Source organism: Lissotriton vulgaris, unplaced genomic scaffold (assembly GCF_964263255.1).
Source record: "Lissotriton vulgaris unplaced genomic scaffold, aLisVul1.2 SCAFFOLD_1424, whole genome shotgun sequence".
Lineage (NCBI taxonomy): Eukaryota > Metazoa > Chordata > Amphibia > Caudata > Salamandridae > Lissotriton > Lissotriton vulgaris.
In genome coordinates this window covers 244033-264116 of record NW_028252076.1, presented here as the reverse complement: position 1 = coordinate 264116, position 20084 = coordinate 244033, and the positions used below count along the sequence as shown (strand labels likewise).

At 48.5% G+C, this 20084-nt stretch overlaps 1 protein-coding gene across 1 annotated transcript in view; it reads left to right on the top strand.

The window, feature by feature from the left end:
- The window catches only part of LOC147662684 (ATP-dependent chromatin remodeler CHD2-like), a gene marked incomplete at its 3' end in the record, with an annotated part of 564171 nt that overhangs the window by 355226 nt on the left and 188861 nt on the right, over positions 1 to 20084 (top strand). The window contains exon 10 of the mRNA XM_086950980.1: positions 325 to 463. Coding sequence (XP_086807106.1) covers positions 325 to 463 — 139 coding nt within the window. The remainder of the gene's footprint in view (positions 1 to 324; positions 464 to 20084) is intronic.

The window sequence follows — 20084 nt, the reverse complement described above, 5'->3', positions numbered from 1 at the left end:
AGGAGCAGACTTTTATTATTTTAGTGCCCAGGGATAGCGGGGTCTGTGGACATGTACAATTCTTCCCTGTTTAATGTTCAGTAGATTTAAAGTGTGGTCCTTTTTTTTCCAATAAATGAAGTGTTGCTTGGAATTTTTAAACCTACCTCTTGTTAGTTATTGCTGCATCTAGTACATGGGCTTAGAAAAACTTACTGTTCTTATAAAATTGCATTTTAAGGTGTTGCAAGTATTAATCTTTTATCAGTTTGGAGCAATTACAGTGAGTTTGTACCCATTAGCTGCACCACACGTCTCAAATACTGCTGTGTTTACTATTCACAGGTAAAGTGGCTGGAAGGAAGCGTGGCCCTACAATAAAGATTTCTGGAGTCCAGGTCAATGTAAAAGCCATTATTCAGCATGAAGAAGAGTTTGCATTGCTGAACAAATCCATTCCTGTGGACCCTGAAGAAAGAATAAAGTATGGAAATGTTTTTCTTGTTACTTTTGCATGCAAATGTTAATATGCACCCTATTTCCAGATGGACACCAGGCTCAAGAAATACGTTCTTGTCCTCCAATACCTATCTCTGCCCATGCTAACTTGTGAACCGTGGTCCAAGTGGGCTGTTCAACTTTCTTATCTACCTCATCTGTTCCAAATTCAATCTGCTGTTTCACTAGTTGTGTCCTGTTTCATTTTGTTCAAACACAAAACATGCACACATATTCATTAGACATGTGCCCAATTCCTCCAGTTTTACTTTTGCTATCCTCAGATTTATGTTGCAGATAGAAATGCTGGTGTCTGCAGTTAGTGAATATTGCTCACTGAAATACTGGTGACATGTAATTCACTGCAAATCTCTGACATTACAATAAAAACCACAATACAGATTTTGGACTAAGGTGGTTTATTCGGTTTTGAAGACCAGTTTATTCCATTTGATTCATTTGATCTGAGCGTATGTCTAATGTCTCCAAGTTGGAGTAAGGGAGATAGATGTTGTACGGAAATGCCTCTTTTTGCATGGTGAACCCACTTTTTTGGACTGATACCACTAGTGGTTTGGCTCTGAGAGTGCACTGAATCATCTAACCAGATCTCCGTGCCTGTGCCCTTACCCTTAAAATAGTAGGGCGAATTGGCTGTTATCCAGTTAACTTATCTGTATGTCCCTAGTACATGGCACCAAGGGCAGGCAAGTTAGAGGGTCTCCCCAGAAATTGACGCATTATTTTTGCCACCCTGGGTGGTAAACTGGTAAAATGAGACTCCTAGCCTGCCATTTGTAGGCTTGTAGAACAGTTATAACTACTGGCCTTACTTTGCCATTGCAAGCAATGGCAAAACCAGACTTACTCCCAGTAGATATGTAATTCTGATGGATACATCTGCCTGTTGATTACTCACCTTTTGAATTAACCCTTGCGCAGCGAAATTTTTCTCCATAGCTCTCTCACATCGACGAGGATGTCACAATGGAACGGCTCCGCTCACAACCCCGCGTGACGACATCAGAGCCATAAGACCTCGTTGGCGTGCTGATGTCTGTTCCATTTTTCCTGTGCCGTCGACGTGTAGCGGTTTTTGCAGGGCTCTCCATTTCTGAGTGTTTCATTGTTACAGGTTCATCTGTAATTGTAGCAGTGTGATGGCTGCTCAAAAGAAATCTGGATTTAAACCTTGTAGGGAATGCGGGGATCAAACGTCCATCACGGACCCCCATGATAGTCTTTGGTGCCTCTCATCTGACCACGGCGATAAGGGATGTTCGTGCCCGTGTATGAATCGGAAGGCCCTCTAAGAGAGGGAAGCCAAATTGTTCATGGCCAGGGCGGAGAAGCAGAAGAGGGGCCAAAGAAGGATGAGATCGAAGTCCAAGTCTCCGGCTCCCCACACCTTGAGGTTGTCAAGGAAGCACAAAAGGAAGAGGCGTCATGGCTCCAGACGTCGTTCTTCTAAGGACAAGTTGCTAAATTTGGGGTCCCCAGCTCTACGGCGTTACAGGAAGGATTCGGGCTATGATTCTGATCTTTCAGACTCTATCCTGGTTTTCGGTCAGGATGACCCTGAGGCTGCTGGGCCTCATGGCTTCCTGCAGCCTGCTGGTCGATCATGCCAGATGGTATATGCGGACTCTGCAGTGAGACCTTAAGTTCCAGCGGGCGCAGCATCAGGGGAATCTGTCCGATTACGTCAAGATCTCGGTGGGGACTGCACGGCAATTGCAGTGTTGGCTCACGAACTAGGATTGGGTCAACAGCAGATCCCTCTTCCTTCCCCAGCCAGAACACAAGCGCCACCGGGCCCAAGTTATTCTTGTGGCTACGGATTGGGCACAAAGAGTCTGGTATCCCTAGTTGCTCAACATGGCCATCGATCCTCCAATCCAACTGCCTCTTCAGGAGAATCTTCTGTCGCAGCAGCAGGGGATGGTCCTCCACCCGAACCTGTCCAGCCTCCACCTCCTTGCGTGGAGATTGAGCGGCGGCAGTTGACGTCATTTGACTTGCCTCCTGAAGTCTGTGATGTAATCTTGGCAGCCTGGCGTCCCTCCACTAAGACGGTATATGCCCATAGATGGAATATGTTTGTGGCATGGTGCGCAAAGGCTGTGGATTCCTTTTCTGCCCCTCTTTCTGAGGTTCTCTTGTTCCTCTTGTCTTTTGCCTAGCAGGGCTTTGCTCTGGCCACTCTTAAGGGCTACCTCTCAGCTATTTCAGCCTTTCTCAGGCTTCCTGATCAGCCTTCTGTTTTCAAGTCCCCTATTGTATATAGATTTCTTAAGGGTATTACTCCTCTGTTTCCTCCTGTTCCCTTCGTAATGTCTCGTGGGACTTCAACTTGGTGTTAGCCATCTTATGTGCCCTCCTTTCGAGCTGCTACATAACTGTCCTTACAGACTCTTAAGTCTCAAAACTTCTTTTCTGGTGGCCATCACCTCTATGCGCATGGTGACTGGGCTACAAGCTCTGACTTCCAAGCCCTCCATTCTGGCTTTTCATCCGGACAAGGTCGTCCTCAGAACTCAACCCTCCTTTCTTCCAAAGGCGGTCACTTCTTTTCATATTGGCCAAACCATCACTTTGCCCACCTTCTTTCCGCATCCTTCAAAAGAGGAAGAGAGGCTCCACCGTCTGGATCTAAAACGTGCGCTCTCCTTCTATATTCCGGGGGGACGACCAGATATTTGTTGGTTACATGGGTGCTAGGAAATGTCAGGCCGTGCAAAAACGGACCATCTCCAGGTGGGTCGTTCTGTGCATTATAGCCTGGTACTCTTTGGCTAAGAAGTGGGGTTGCATGCCAATTCTACCTGGGCGAAGGCAGCTACTACTGATTTGGGGCGGGGAGTCTCCCTTCATGACATCTATCAGGCAGCTACGTGGTCATCGCTGTACACATTTGTAAGACTCTACTGCCTGGACTGCCAAGTCCAGGGAGACTGCTTCTTCGGCCGTTCTCTTCTTCAGGACTTTCTGGTGTGATCTTGGTTCACCGGCCCACCTCCGCATTTGGTATTGCTGGGGTATCTATTCTAAGGCAATACAATACAATAAATAATTGTTTCTTTCAGATGAACAAGTAACTTACTTTCAGTAACGATATATCTGTAAGAAACATAGGTTAGTTATAGATTCCTAACCGCACCACCCATCCTCCCTGTTCTGCGAACTGATTTCTAGGGTTAAGGACATCCTTTCAGGGCCCTAGTTTTGTGCACCAGTGGTCAGTGTCTTACATGGCTCTGCGTTCCTGGCGAGGAAAGTCATGTACAGAACTGATATCGTGCGCGAGTGGGGCGTCTAAGTAACTTCTGCGACGTCATCCCGGCGACCACTACGACGGATGCGGCGTCGACCGATGCCACCCACAGATGCGCATGGGTACTGCTGACAAAAACTTTCTGGATCCAGTCTGACGCCTGGGGATATTACAAGGGTTAATTTTCTTATTAGTTTATATTTATTGGTACACTTATTCAAAAGGTATATTTAAATTGCTTATAAGTATACTAAAGTCCTTGTCGTCATTGATCATATATAATGCTGCAAAACAATTTTAAATGCATGTTAATTTCTGACAAGAGGTTTTTAAGTAACGGGGAAAGTCTGAAGATTGTCATGTTATGTGTATTTGTATAGCTCACAACTCACCCTAGAGGGTGGCCCGGTGCTGAAGCAGGAACTGCATGAATCAAGCCATGGTCTGGGCTATATGGAGAGCCAGGTCTTGAGTTTCTTGTGAATGCAAGAACTGAGCAGGAGGCTCTGAGCTGCAATGCTTTCCAGGCTGTAGGAGCAAGGTAGGTTCTGTGAGTGTTGGTGGGGAACTATTTAAAAATCTTGACCATCTTGTCTGAGAAAGCAAGAGACCGTGACTGCGTTCGCTTGGCTGGTCATTGTGAGTTGGTCGTCAATTACCGTCCTGAGGTACTTTGCATAAGTTGCCTAAAGTGTTGTGGATCCGGGGTCGGCAGGCCTCCTGGTGGAGTCCTAGAGTGAGATTTCTTTGCTGAAGATTACTACTTCTGTCTCGTCTGTCTGTGGTGTGCTTGAGGTAGGCGGTTTTCATCCATCTGGCGTCTTTGGTCGTGCAGGCGGAGGAATTTTTCAAGGTGTTCAGCGTCTTGTTGAAGAGGAAGAGTATGAACTGGATGTTGCCAGCATAAGACATGATGTTGATTCAGTCGGTGCGTATGATGCTGGTGTGGGGTGCAGTCATGTAGGTGTTAAGCAGAGTGGGTCTGAGTGAGGATCATTTTGGAACTCCGCAGAGGAGGTTGACGGCGTCCAAGGTGTATGGAGCCAGTGTGACTGATTGGGTGCAGCCTGTTAGGAAGTAGCAAATCCAGGACAATGCAATCGATGGATAAGGATGGGGTAGGAAATTGTTGAAGGCTGCGGAAAAATTCTGTAGGATGAGGGCTACAGTGTCACCTCTGACCATTGTATGTGTTCCATGGCGATGATGAGGACAGTCTCTGCTCTGTGGTTGGGCCTCAATCTGAATTGAGTGGTGCTGGGGAGGCTGTTAGTGAGGTGAGTGACTAGGTGTTTATCATCTTTTCCTATGACTTTGCTGGGTAGAGCAGCAGGGAGATAGGCTGGTAGTTGGCTAGTGTCTTCGGGTCTGCTGAGGGTTTCTTGAAGAGGGGGAGTACTGTGGCACATTTTCAGATCTCCATGTAGATGGCTGTTAGGATTTAGTTGTTCGGGATTGGGCAGCACTGATGGGGCCCATTCCTTTGAGGATCTGGTGAGGGAAAGGGATATTGGATGCTCTGGAGTGTATGTTGTGTATGATTGTTGTGGTTTCTTGAGTGGTAATGGTGGGCCAAATGGTAATTGTGGTCCTGTGGATGTTGGTAGAGATGGGTGAGAGGACTGCAAGTTTGGAATGCCGGTGATCTTATTGCTAAAAGAATTGGGACAACTGAGTGCAGAGATCCTGGTGGGAGAGGTGGGATTACGCTGGTGGAGCTTGCTGGCAGGGAGGTGCAGTTTTTCTTTATGGCCAAGATTTCCTTGGAGGCGGTTGGTGCTGTTTTTGATGCAATCGATGAGTGCAGAGCATTTGTTGGCTCTGTGTGCTGATGGTAGAGTCTGAAGGGGAATTTGTAGCTGCTCTTCTCAGTGACATTGTGACTTTGTCTCCATCTGTGTTTAAGTTGCTTGCAGTGCCGTTTGGTGACCATAAACTATTCTGTGTACCAGCTTGCTTGTGGTCTAGTTCTAGTGGTTTTGTTTCCTTTGAGAAGAGCTGTGGTATCTGAGCAGTCAGTAATTCAGGCATTGAAGTTGGGGAGGGATTCATGGATTCAGGGATGTGGTTGCTGTGTCGAGGTTGGTGGTCTAGGAGTTTGGAAGGCCAGGATGCTTCTGAGATCTTGTTCCAGTCCCATCATGGACATTTGGTGTTTCCAAGTGCGTGTGGAGATGGGACAAGTCCTCTAGCAGGTTGTTCTTGCTGGGATTGGTGAGGTCCTCCAACTGTATGTTGAGGTCACCAAGGAGGCGCTGGAGTCAAGTATCCAGTGTGGGTGGAGGTTTGGGGGGGAAGGGGGCGATAACGTCCGAGATGGTGCTGTCAAAGTTAGCTTGTGGTCCAGTAGGACGGTAGACGAGGGTGCTGACGGCAGGAGCATTGGATGGATTCTTTGAAAAGGATAGCTTTTCCGCCTCCAGGTCCTTTTTTTCTTTTGTATGTGATAGAGAGTTAAAGCTACAGATTCCTTACTTTGGAATTATCCCCAGGCGTCAGATTGGATCCTGAATTTATTGAGCAGTATACCTGCGCATCGGTAGGTGGCATCGTTTGGTTTGGCGTCATGCACTCCAGAAGTTACGTGTGCAGTGCCTATATAGGTGCCACCCCAAACCACACTGACATCAGTTCTTTTCTTTCCTTTCTGTGCCAGTCAGCGCAGATCTGGAAAGAGCTACCCCCAGTCCATTTTTATCTGACTTTTTTTAGATTGCCCAGGTTATTTTGGGGATCTGTTTTCCCTGGTGTGCTAGGGATGTCCCCTAAAAAAAAAAGCTAGTTTCAAACCCTGTGGTGCCTGTCGCAGGCAGATGTCTGTCTCAGACCCACACTTGGTTATTTGTGTTGTGCTTGGGGCAGACCACAACTCCCAGGCCTGTGAGGACTACCGCACCATGAACCTGAAGGTGCTGAGGGAACTTTCCTTGAAGCTCCTCGCCGACGTCAGACAACTTTGCGCAAAAGGAACCAAAACGCTCATGGAGCTCCAAACAATCGTCTTCCCTGTCCTAGTCATCTGGTAAGTCCTACAAGCATAAGAAGTCCAAGAATTTGAAGTGTTCTTCAACTTCACTGCACCGGTTCTGGTCCTCTGACGAGGCACGAGAACAACATCACCACTTGAGGCTTTGCTCGGCCATGGAGCCTGTGTCTAAGTCCGCTTCAGGCCTCCCTGAGTTTCTCTGAGTCGGAGTGACTCATGCCCAACTCAAGGAGTTTTATGAGGCCATGCACCTCATATTTGGGTGGGCCAATTGTAAGAAACTAGCTCTATATTAACTGCACCAAACTGAGGCATAGTGTGTATAGAGTCCAAGGTTCTCCAGAGGTTTGGCAGCGGCTAAAGTTAGATAGAACCTTACTCTCTAAAGTTAGTAGCTTGGTCGAGCAGTAAGGCAGTATCAGAGGACAGTGAAAGCATTTGATGTAACACTCAGTCAGCAACTGGTCTCACACACTTGAGAACTGAACTCTAGGCCAATTGTTTTGTATAAAAAAACTATACTGTTGTTTTATTTCTAGAACCAAGCAAGCCTGGTGCAGTTAAGCATATACATTCTTTTCAGTAGTAAATTACTTGTATGAACACAGTCCAAACTAGCAGTGTAACTTGTACTGGTTTTGGTTACAGTTTTAAGAAAGCAGTTTGCAACACATTGCAGGTATAGTACATTCAATTGAATGGGCTTTTTAAGTAAAATGCAGTTAATTACTTTTCAGATTACTTTTGCTAACACAGGACTGGATTCAACACTGCGACTTTTCCTAAAAACAGTTGAGAAAATGCGTTTTTGTTATTCGCCTGATTTTTAAGGAATATTTGTAATTTTCAAAAGTCGACATTTGTAACTTTTTGGGAGAAAAAGTGTAACTTTTATCCTAAGAGGAAAAATTAGTTATTGGTTTCAAGGTAAGTAATCAGTCTTTTGAGTTAGGGTTCTGGGGTTAGACTCTGGGGTCTCCCAGGGGCAGTGGTGCACTGTTGTTGCACCCGCAGCGGCACTCGGGCGGCCGGGTGCAGAGTGTTGAGGCCCAATGTTATCCACTGGGGGATAGAGGAACTCTGGTTGGTGGCGGCTGACAAGCAGGCCACAGGGTTGTGGGAGCAAAGCTACTAGGGTTACGTTCAGGGCAAGTTGGGGACCAAGTTAGCACCAAAACGGCACCATCAGTGGCACTAGGGCAGCCAGGTGTCAGGTGCTGTTTTGAGGTTGGGTGCCCTGTTGATTTCAATGTGAATTATCTGGGACAAAGAAATGATGCAGGCTCGGGAACGAGGATCTTCCAGAAATGACCACCACTTTGAGGGGTAAGTTGGGATGTAGAGGGATGGTAAGGCACCGCTGGGTTGGGCACACACGGCCGTGGGGCGTCGGGTGCAGGGGTGCCTTTGGACTTCGGATTTTCTTGCCCGCTGTGGTCACGGTAGGGGGGTCCTCTGGATTGAGGCTGCAGGCGTCGTCTGGAGGCTTGAGGCAGGTCAGGGGGTCACCGGATCTCGGGTCAGGTTCACCGGAGGGACCTCCTCTCTGTGTTTGTTCACTCAAACACGGGCCAGGCTCGGCGGGTGCAGAGTGTGCTGTATTCGCGGTTGCTTGCTGGCACCAGAAGCTGCAGTTTAAACACGTCCGGTGTTCACGGGAGAAACAGCTTGGAAAGTGAATGCTGGCAGTTCCTCCGGTGTTTTTGAGGTTGCTGGCCGCTGTACACGCAGAGGTTTCACAGGAGCAGGTTCGAGGGGAGACAGGCCTGTAGGGTTGGGGCCTAGTCAGTGGGCGTCGTCCTCGTGTTAGCTCTGCACAGATTCTTGTCCTACTTCTTTTATTGTTGCTGGATCGAAGGAAGGAAGTTAGGTTCAGGGTGCCCCTAAAAACTAAATTTAGGGGTGTAACAGGTAGGTAAAGGGCAGGGACCAATGGGTCCCTTCCCTGGGGTGGGTACACCCCCTATTCTGCCACTCTGCAGTGGGAGGGGGGCAGGAGCCTGTCCATGGTTGGCTGGGTCCCCCCATCCTCAAGATGGCGGGGACTCTTGTGCTTCACCTCGCCTCCCCCACCTTAGGGGTGGAGTAGGCAGAGGTGGGCACACCTCTCTTCCTCACTTTGTTTTTCCCGCCGGGTCTCCCGCCCAAAGTGGGGGGTTAGAACCCGTGGGGACCAGTTGCTAAGTAAAGCAAGTGGTCTGGAAAGGCTCACATAGGTGATATGCCTTTAAAGCTTCTCCTTCGTGAACCCTGCCCATCCTGGTGGAGGAGGCTTGGCACCTCGTCTCAGGATCTGCATTGTTTCAGGTCCCCGATAGCAGCAAGCTCTCGACCCAGGGTCCAGAAACATGTCTGGTGGTGGCAGCCTAGGCAGCCACTCAGTCAGGTCACTGGAAGTTGGTCGAGTTTTAGGGGGCATCTCTAAGGTACCCTCTGTCGTGCATTTTACATTAAATCCCACACTGGCATCAGTGTGGGTTTAATGTGCTGAGAAGTTTGATACCAAACTTCTCAGTCTTCAGTTTAGCCATTATAGTGCTGTGGAGTTCGTAAGGACAAACTCCCAGCACCATATACTCTTAATGGCAGCACTGCACTTACAGTACCCAGGAATGGACCTGGGTACTGTAGGGGTACAGGGCTCATGCACCTGTACCCTCACCACTGGCATAGGGCACCCAGCTAGAGGGGTGACTGATGGATGCCAGGGCAGTGAGTTTGTGTGCATGGCACACATGGATGTGTGCCATGTCGACTCTCTGTTTAGTTCTGTACTCAGACACTCAGCCTGCAAAGGCAGTGTGTGTGTGTGTGTGTGTGTGTGTCAGGGTACAGGGCCTCTTAGGGTGGCACAATAAGAGCTGCAGCCCTACGCGGCCTTCTCTGGTCACAGTGCCCTGGGTACCTATGGTACCATTTACCAGGGGCTGACATGTGGCCAGAGATGCCAATTGGGTTTAGGCTTCAATACAGGTTTAGGGAAGGAACACAGTCCCTGGTTACCTGATTGGCAGGAGCTCCGGGCACACTCAGTCAAAGCACATCAGCAATTCAGCAAAAAGTGGGGGCATACCATGCAAGAAAGAGGGCATTATCACACCAATCCCGCTGTAGTGCCTGCTAGCCCCATTAGTTTGGAAGGGGCCTCTACTGAATTCCCGCCTGCAATGATCCAGTGCTCCCGGCAAGGCCACGACCTTTCACAGAACCTGCTCCAGTGCCATCTTTCCCAACTATTTCTAAACTAGTTTGCTAATAGACTAAACAAATCAATTTATGGTCTATTTTTGTGAAATGAATAGCTAATCACATTAAGTTGTTGTTTATTATTTCTTGACTTTCATTAATTGTCTATTCTAACTTTGAGTCCATATTGTGACTCTTGTCTTTGCAAGAAAATGAATGTTTTTTTGTGTATATATCAAAGCAAATTATTTTGTATATACAACTTGGTGTATGTATGTTTTGAAAATGTTTTGTGTTGTAAATAATTGTTTTTATGTGTGAACAAAAAATACGAAGAAGTGTCCTTTTCATACATGAAATAGCAAAAAATTGAAAATAATAAATGGAAAAAGGGTAATAGCAATATACCCAGATCAACCCAGGAGTCTCACTTGGTTTTTCTCCTCAAAATAGAGGATTTAAAGCACTCATGTAGTTGGCATTTAGTCTTTTCTAAGTACCCTTTCTATCGAGGGCATTGATCAGTTCCCAAAACAAAATTGAGTTTTTCCCACAGGCAGCAGCCTTAAGCTGCTGCCAATGCTCCTCCTCCCAGTCCTTCTTAGCTGAGGTTATGCTTCTGCGGTACTCCTTTCTGGCTAATCTCACTGCTATAGGGTCCTTGCTTTTTATAGCTAGCGTAATGGCCTTCCTCTTTCCCCTACAATTTGCCGTGTACCAGGGGTTGCCCTTAGAGGGTCTTTAGTTTGACGTAGATGTCCCCTGTGACCTCTTAAGAAAGAACTCTCCTATATTGTCTGTTAAGTTCTTATACGAGATTGGCAAGTTTGATCCAGGAGGATGAGGTGCTGCTAGAGCGACGGCTGCAAGGCTACAAGTTTCAGCTAAAACTAACTCTTTAGTACTATTAAGGTTCCCCTCTTCACACTTAACCACATTCCATTTTAACTTCCGGTTACAGTTGGAAGGAAAAACCTCTTTAGTAAGCATCTCTGAACCTCCACTCTTGCCAATCCCATTTGCCCAGTGGATTTCCATGCATAATGGGTTGTGATCACTGTCTGATGATTGCCTAACCTCCATATCAACTAGACTTGCCCAAGATTGAATGTCCAGAAAAATATAATCAATCCGAGATGGACACCCTATCCTGTTATAAGTCATCGCCCCGTCGCGATCTGAGACAGTCCACCCATTAAGAGCCCGGAGATTATGTTCTAGGGCCAGAGCATTCAGCTGGATTGCTCTGGCTGTCCATTTCTTAATGGGAGCAAGGACTAAAGGAGGTATGGTCTGTCTCCAGTCCTCTGAACTAAAACCTAATACCTCTTCATCATCCAGGCGTTCAAATGTGCAATTAAAATCACCCCCTACTAGTATTTTAGACCTAGGTGGAAGATCCGATAACTTCACATCTAACAGCTCTATTGTGTGCAAGATTAAACCACCCTGTAAGCCTCTTGCATAGACACAAAAGAGTTCAAAAATAATACCCCCAGACGGGCTTTTTTGGGAGATATGCAAAATATAATTTGAATGGACTTTATGGATGGTAACAACACAGTTCAAATTCACCTTGACCCAAATATGCAGGCCACCAGAAAGGCGACCTTTCCCCACCGTAACTGCTGGAATAAAATAGGTGGAGTACCCATTTTTATATTGCGGGGTCAGGCACCAGGTTTCTTGGAACATACATATGTGGAATGTGTTAATAAAATCGTTCCAGTCAGGGTTAGCAAGATTTTTTTAAGCCCTGCTATATTCCAAGAGAGAATATTAATGGAGATGGGAGCTACAGTCAATTCCTTGGTTGTAACTGGAATGCTAAGTTCCTTTTCTCCTAAACTATGACTAATGATTCCCAAATTAACTGGGCCATCCCTGCCGATTTCAGTTCCATCCTGTGGGTAAGCTGCCACCTTCTTCTTTCCAATTTGTCCAGGAGACTGAGTTGGATGTCAGTCGACTGCTTCCAATCCACTGTAATGATTGTAACAGGGGATTAGGGGAAAATTAAGCTGTGGGCCAGACCATTCCCAGTTGAACTGGTTACCACCAGGAATGGACCTCCCTGGTCTTCTTTGTACTATGTTCCAACCTCCATCATCGACCCGCCTCAGTTGAGTGTATTCTGATCCCTCAAAGGCTCACACCTCACCCCCCTGACATGATTAGAAGCCCTCAACCAGCTCCACCTATTGTCGTGATGCTCCGTAAGCATGTAGAAGTAAGACTGTGATTTAACCATAATTGTAGAGTTGTTGTTACATGGGGGCCCAGAGCAAATGTGCTCCACCGATCGTGGGTCCTCGAATGTAACAACACAGTCCCCCTGTAGGCTTTTCTTATTCTCACCCACCCACGGTGCTCTCTCCAACATGAGCAATTTGCTATGAATTTTAGGGGGGAGAGGATAATTTCTGTCTAACCAATGACATACTTTATTTTTAAGTGCCCAGAAGGGTTTGAGTGTTGCAGGGGCAAGCTCAGGGACACCTGTTAAGACTATCACGTATGGACAGGCGACAGGTGGTAGGCTAATGTTCCGGCGCATCTTAGGTTTCTCAGGATGGGATAGAGAGGGTTTAGAGACTGGAATAATAGGGCCATCTTTTTCTGGGGTTTAATATGTGCATTAGTAGCTGGCTGATTAGCACAGACTTTATTACCCTTTGGAATAGGAGTTTTAGGGGGGCGGGATTCGGGTGGGGAGTTTTTCCCTACTAATTGAGTCTTAATCGTGGGCGGGAGACTACTAGCGGAAGCCGGTGCATTAGGTGTCCTTTGGACATGGTTATTTTTCGGGATTTTAGTTCCTGGTGAAGGGCCTGGAGCTGATGTTCTATGCCCTGGAGTCTATTCTCCAAGGGCAAAAGTAGAGACTTAATAAAATCAGATAGGGTGCTTATAAGTGGACCATTCCTATCCTCTAGTTCCTCTGAAGTTTCATCCAGGCTACTATCATCAAGAATACTAACCAGACTGCTATTCGAGGCTGTATCATCCGGGATACCCAATGGTAAAGGGTGGGTTACATGCTGTGCCTCTTCTCTCCCTGAATTATGACCCAAATTGACCTTCCCCTCCTCAGTGCTACCACTGGCGCTTGCCAAATCACTAAAGTATCCTGCCGTGACTTGTTTGGTTGTACTGTCACCATTGTCCTTGGTGGTTATTCGTTTGGTTTTGGGAATTGCGCCTTCCAGTATACCCGTTTGGGTATAGGTGTTCTCATGGTGGTCAACAGCTGGTAGGGATACTGGATTATTATCAATTGTGGTCGATATTAAAGGGATCAAAGGAAGTGGGTCCAAAAGAACTGATTGAGTACTGGTTGTGGTGTGAATCACACCATCTACCTGCATAGAGTTGGATTCAGAAATGCTTGAAGCTTTGATAGGGGTACGTGCAGAGGCTATATTACCTATTGACAACCTTTTAGCATACGCGAGGTCCTGAGACACCCTTCTTTCCATAAGTACTATTCCCTGGTCGATTAGGGAATTGGTACGGAGGATGAAATTATCCAATGTACCTGTCAGTTTTAAGGCACCCGCCGCAGCCTTGCTTTGGGTTTCACCGGTAGACATAACCTTTAACGGGAAGTAGCAGGCTAACAGTAAAATGCAAAACCAAATTACTAACAAATTAGGGTACAAGTATACAAGTTACTCCACGTTGCTAAGACCCACAATATAAATACCAATTAACAAGGAATAAGGCAAAAAGGGGCACCAGTAAACAAATCAATAATAAGGCGCATCAATAAGGATATGCTTACTATACTGAAGTCTTTGGCATAGAGGATAAACCAGGGGTCCTGGCCCAGTCCAGTCCCTACAGGCCTCGGAGGGCCGCAGAGGGCCCGCCCTTTGCCCGGGCTTAGCCCCGCACTTTGTCCCGCATGCGTCCCACGGTACGGGAGGCGTAGAGTCGATATATGGACCCAGGGGGTGGTCGTTAGCCGGGGGGCGGGGCGGGGAGAGGACCAGGTGCGGCCTGTCGAGGTGTTGCTTGGCCCCCTGGGCCTCGCAGTCCCGCGTCTCACCCGGTGGTATTTGCGGCACTAAAGTCCGTCTGGCAGCAGGGAATCCGAGGTCACGAAGCAGAGCAGAGAAAGGGCAAGCGGCAAACGATCTTCACCCCAAGCGGCACCCGCAAGCCCGGGTCCGCGAGGCGCTTTCAATGCCGGGGGGGCGGGGCGGGAAGAGGACCAGGTGCGGCCTGTCGAGGTGTTGCTTGGTCCCCTGGTCCTCGCAGTCCCGCGTCTCACCCGGTGATATTTGCGGCACTGAAGTCCGTCTGGCAGCAGGGAATCCGAGGTCACGAAGTAGAGCAGAGAAAGGGCAAGCGGCAAACGATCTTCACCCCAAGCCTCAAGCGGCACCCGCAAGCCTGGGTCCGCGAGGCGCTTTCAATGCCGGGGGGGTGGGGCGGGAAGAGGACCAAGTGCGGCCTGTCGAGGTGTTGCTTGGCCCCCTGGTCCTCGCAGTCCCGCATCTCACCCGGTGGTATTTGCGGCACTAAAGTCCGTCTGGCAGCAGGGAATCCGAGGTCACGAAGCAGAGCAGAGAAAGGGCAAGCGGCAAACGATCTTCACCCCAAGCGGCACCCGCAAGCCCGGGTCCTCAAGGCGCTTTCAATGCCGGGGGGCGGGGCGGGAAGAGGACCAGGTGCGGCCTGTCGAGGTGTTGCTTGGTCCCCTGGTCCTCGCAGTCCCGCGTCTCACCCGGTGATATTTGCGGCACTGAAGTCCGTCTGGCAGCAGGGAATCCGAGGTCACGAAGCAGAGCAGAGAAAGGGCAAGCGGCAAACGATCTTCACCCCAAGCCTCAAGCGGCACTTATTATTTAACGTCGAGATGATTAGGTTCGTCAGTTCTGTCCTCTATCTTTCATTTAGTTGTCTAATTATATGAACAACAGTTGACTGCAACAATAATGGGGACACTAACTGTTCCAGTGGAAGAAACATCCAGTATATCATCTTGATGAGTTGGACTAAGGGTGTAGTTGAAGATTAAAAATCCACATGGTCACTAAGAAGGGGTGATTTGCTCTTGCTAGTATCTGCCATCGCAAAACATTTGGATTTCCCTGTACAAAGCTGGGTTTCTGTTGCAGTACTCCCTCCCCCCAAACGCAAACTTTTTTGCCTGATTTCTGATGCACTTTGACTTGATATGCCCTGGGTTCCTGCCAATCAGGTTTCAAGTGCCTGTCTTCTTTCTCAAAACTGTACATTGGTACTCACAATTGGCACCTCTCTGGTTGCATGTAAGTACCTTATAAATGGTACCATTAGTACCAAAGGCACTTTGACCAGGTAAGGCCTCTAAGGGTTGCAGCACATATTGTGCCACTCTTGGAGGTCCTGGACTATGACACACACACACACACACACACACTGCCATTGCAGGCTGCGTGTTGTGGTGCAGAGTAAAGTGAAGAGTCGACATGGCACACATACTTGTGTGCCATACCTGCAACTCACTGCCTATGGTATAAGTAAGACACCCCTCTAGCTGCATGCGCTATACCACTAGTGAGGGTACAGTTGCATGAGCACTATATCTCTACAGTGTCTAAGTCCATTCTTAGACATTGTAAGTGCAGTAAAGCCATAAAAGTATATGGTCTGGGAGTTTGTCATTACGAACTCCACAGCACCCTAATGGCTTTACTGAATTCTGGGAAGTTTGGTAGCAAACTTTGTAGCATAATAAACCTGCACTGATGCTAGTATGGGAGTTATGATACAATGCACTCAGAGGGCATCTTAGAGATGCCACCTGACAAATGACCAGCCTCTGGTGGGTTACCTGACTGGTACACACCAGCCTGCCACAATAAGACATGTTACTGGACCCCTGGGGTGGGAGCATTCGCTCCCTGGGCCCAGACACAAAGCCTTTCCGGGGTGGAGGTGTTCACACTTCCCCCAGGTCAGGAAGAGCCATCTTTGGCAGGGGAGCTTCACAGGCCTTGTTGCCTTTGTAATATGACCCCCAGCCTCTCCTGCTATCGGGAGCAGGCTGCTTTCTTGTCTCACCCCCTTTTCAGTAGGGAGACAGGTGGGAAAAATTAGAGCAGCCGAGATTGTGTGCCCACCTCTGCCAACCGCACCCCTCAGGTGGGGGAGACGAAGTGAAGCACACTCTTCAGTGCCCGCCATCTTGCAGATGGCTGGCACTTTCCAATTAGGATTTGGGATTGTGCCCACTCCTCCATGTGGGGTGAGCACACTGAGGGTGTAGTCACCCTAAGGTCAGTAGCCCATTGTCTACTGCCCTCGAGACCCCTAAAACGTCCCTAAATACAGTATGTAGGGTCAGCCCTGAACCAAGAAGGCAGATACCCGCAACCTACAACGAAGGAGGACAAAAGAAAACACACAGCAGAGGAGACTGCAGAAAAAATGACTTGTCCCCAGCCCTACCGGCCCGTCTGCAGTTTCCAGAGATTCTGTGCCAAAAGTCACCTTGTCCTGCAACCAGCGACCTCTAGAACCCCTGGGAGGACTAACTGCCTTCAACAAAAACTGGATCTCCTGTGAACAGCAGCTCTGTTCAAAAGACTTACCAGAGAAAGACTCTGAGCCTGCTAAGGACACCTGGAACCACCACAGCACCTGATGCCTATTGTCCGAGTGACCCACTGGTCTCAGCAGGGTCCCCCAGCGCTCCCGAGCCTGAGTCCACCATGGGCAGACACCTCCCGGACTCTCCAACGTCACCTGCAGCCTCTGCACTGAGACGACCCGAACCCAAACTGCGAGTGAACTGATAATGTGTTCGGCTGCCCTGCGCCCGGTAGAGGAGGACCTGAGGTGCACCTACGTCCTCGAGCCCTCAAACTTACCTGCCCAGCTGTTGGGTGCTCCCGGAAGTCTTCCTGGACCGTGCCTGCAGCCAAAACCGGCAGCTCCCATTGAAAACAGGGCAACCGATGCCAAATCAGCACCCTGCTCCTCTGCGATGTGGGTGCACCTATGTGTTAAATCAGATCCCCCTTTGTCCTGAACTAAACCCCAGGAGCTTTCCCACATCCAAGTGGTGTGCCTGTGAGCAGCCACCAACCAGAGGCCCTCTATCCCCCATAGGATAACATGGGAGCTCAGCACTCTGCACCTGGCTGCCCTAGTGCCGCTGAGGGTGCTCTTTGAGTGCATCCTTGACCCTGGGGGAACCTTTGTTCTAACTCCAGAAACCCAACTCCCACAACCAAGTACTTACCTTTAAACCAATAACTTAATTTCCTCCTGTAGGATTGCATTGACTGCTTTTCTGTGAGAAAAAAAATCTGTTTGGAATTGGAAATTGTATGAGAAATAAGAAACTTTGTGTTTACAAAAACTGACTTACTGAAATTTATCTGGGAAATGTCATGGTGTGATATCTATGCACATCACTTTGAGTAAAAAAAAGTTATCTGAAAAGTAGTCTAAAAAGTAATTCCAAAGTAACTGAAAAGTAATTTCAACTGTTTCTAAACATTTGACCTACCTTTATCTACATTCAACTGCATTCAACTGCATCTTCTGAAAAGTTCTTTATTTTTAGAACCAGTCTGGCTGGTTCTAAAAATAAAATACGACAAAGGAATATTTTTGTAGAAAACAATTGGAGTTAAGTCTTTGAGTGTGTGAAATAATTTTTTGCCTGAGTGTGTACAATAAATGCTTAACACTACCCTCTGATAAAGCCTAACTGCTCACCCACACTACCATAAATAGAGAGTAAGGTATTATCTACTTTTACCTCTGTAAGCCTTTGGGGATCCACTGGACTCTCTGCACATTATACCTTACTTTGGTTTTGTATATACACAGAGCGAGCTTCCTACATCGCCCATAGGTAAAACGTTATTGTTACAAAATACAGTTTGGCATCTGCGCTACCCCAAACTTCTCATTCCTCCATTAAACAAAATTCAGTTGTTACAAACTCCCTTGCTAATTGCAGTGGAAGCAATTAGGGCGGTAGTGGTGGTTTACTATTTATTCACCATTTATTACATTTAAACAGGTCACCACAAGCTAAATTGTCTCTAGTTAAACTTAAAATAATAAAACAAAATATTGTGCAATGTATGAATGACAGAAGCCAGCTAATCCAGTTAGAGTAACTGTAGGAAGGTACCTCCTGACTATGGTTGCACCCCAACTTTTTGCCCTGTGTTTTAGCTGGTTTTGGACATAGTCGACCTGGGACCCTGCCAATCAGGACCCCAGGCCTACTGCTCTCTCTGTAAAATGGATTCCATGTACCCTAGGTACATTTCCAATTGGTACTGGGCCACCTTATCAGACCCTGTAACTCAGGGCATAGGTGTACCCAGGGCTGCCAGGGGCTGCAGCATGTATTATGCCACCCCTGGCTGGCCTCCTAAATTTGACACAACTGGCTGCATGACAGCTGGGGCAAAGTCGTGTAATCACCCTTTGCTGTAGGTATAGTATACCTATACCTAACCCTAAAATAGACACACAGATTCCTATCAGTCACTCCTATGGCAGGCCTTGACAATCCTGAAGGCAGAGTGCTGGGAATCGTGTGAGATGGTGCTCTGGCATGAGCTGAGCCTGTCTGCAGCTTGCGGAACCAAGTCCTAATAGCTGTTCCATGATATCGCATACCATATACTCTTAAGTGCATTATAATCCTCGCGGTTAAATGCTAACTTTGGTATCGCTTTATCAAAACATGTCGAGTAAGGTGTCATACGAATTGGAATACTAACCCCTCGCCAATTCTGGCGACGGGGTTAGCATTCCACCCTTCTAGAGGGACACGACATGTATGTAACTGTGAACCCCGGTTAAAGTTAACTGAAGCCTCAGCTCCACAAAATGGATGCTGCCACCACAGACACGAGTCTGACCTCCTGCTGCTGGGAGTCCTTCCAGCGAGGGAGGCCTGGACAAAGGGTTTCTTGTCCGGGGCGGTGCTAGCACCGTCCCAGACATGGTTTTGTGTATCCTGGGTAGGCAGGGCTTTTCAGGAAGGTGACTGCTGAGTGGCACCCCGGTGCTCACTACGCATAGGCCGTCAGAACCAGTTCCAGGGGCACACCAGCCCCTGGCCTGGGGAAAGTCCGGCATGGCAGAGGGGTGTAACCACCCCCCTCCTGGTCCCACCCATAGGCAGGACCTAGTCACCGGGTCAGCCCCCTTTTTTAGTATAAAGATGGGAGCGTGCCCCCTGTTCAAATTCATCTTTGGAATCAAGACACGACTTTCTTCGAAAGGACATCAAGATTTCTTCTTCAAGATTCTCCCTTGTGGCTAAGGAGTAGTCACCCTGCATCAAGCGGGCACCATCCTAAGAACACTGCGGTCTGCTGCAAGTCCTTCACGAATCCGACGACCCAGCTCGACGAGACCCGGCTTCCCTGGCACCTCTGACCTCTACTCACCTCTACAGCAAAGCTGAGAACCGTGAGTGCGACGAGACCTCGAGGGACCGACGATCGCCAAGACTGCACGACTTCTTTGTAACAAGCCCACCGTGTGCTCCGCTGGTGAGTGCTTTGGGGTCCGAGAAGCCCCAACCCTGAGCAGCTCCAGCACCGAAGATCAGCCCTCCAGCATCTCCACGATCTGCGTGGGGCCCTTCTGCTTTTGCGTGCTCACCGCGCTGTGTGGCTACTAGCCGGCTGGCTTGTGGCCTTCTTCACGACGCCCGACGACATCACTGCTGCTGGTCTGGTTGCTCCAGACTGGCCCTTGCTTCCTTCTTCAAGAGAGGCACCCCGGACCCTCCTGGTCCACTCCAGACGCCATTTTAGGTCCACCGCGTGGGCTTGAATTTGCCAAGGCTTTGTTGCCCAATCCTGGGTCCAGCGACGCCGACAGCTTCATCCATCGTGGGACAGATCGCTCCTCCATCCTGGTCGCCGACAACGCCTCCTGGTCCGTGAGATCTGCGATCACAGCGTCACCCACTCACCTAGTCGAGGTGGCTACCATCCGGTGCCCTCCTGGTGCCCACTGACTACTGGCTAGTAGTCTCGAACTTGGTCCCCTCTGCTTTCAGGTGTCATCTTCCATCGATCCAGGCTTGGATCCACCGAACTTTCTTCACTGGTCGCCTGCCAGCAACTTCTTTCTTCCAGGCTCCTGGTCCGTCTACGAGGATTCCCGACGTCTTTTGAGTCC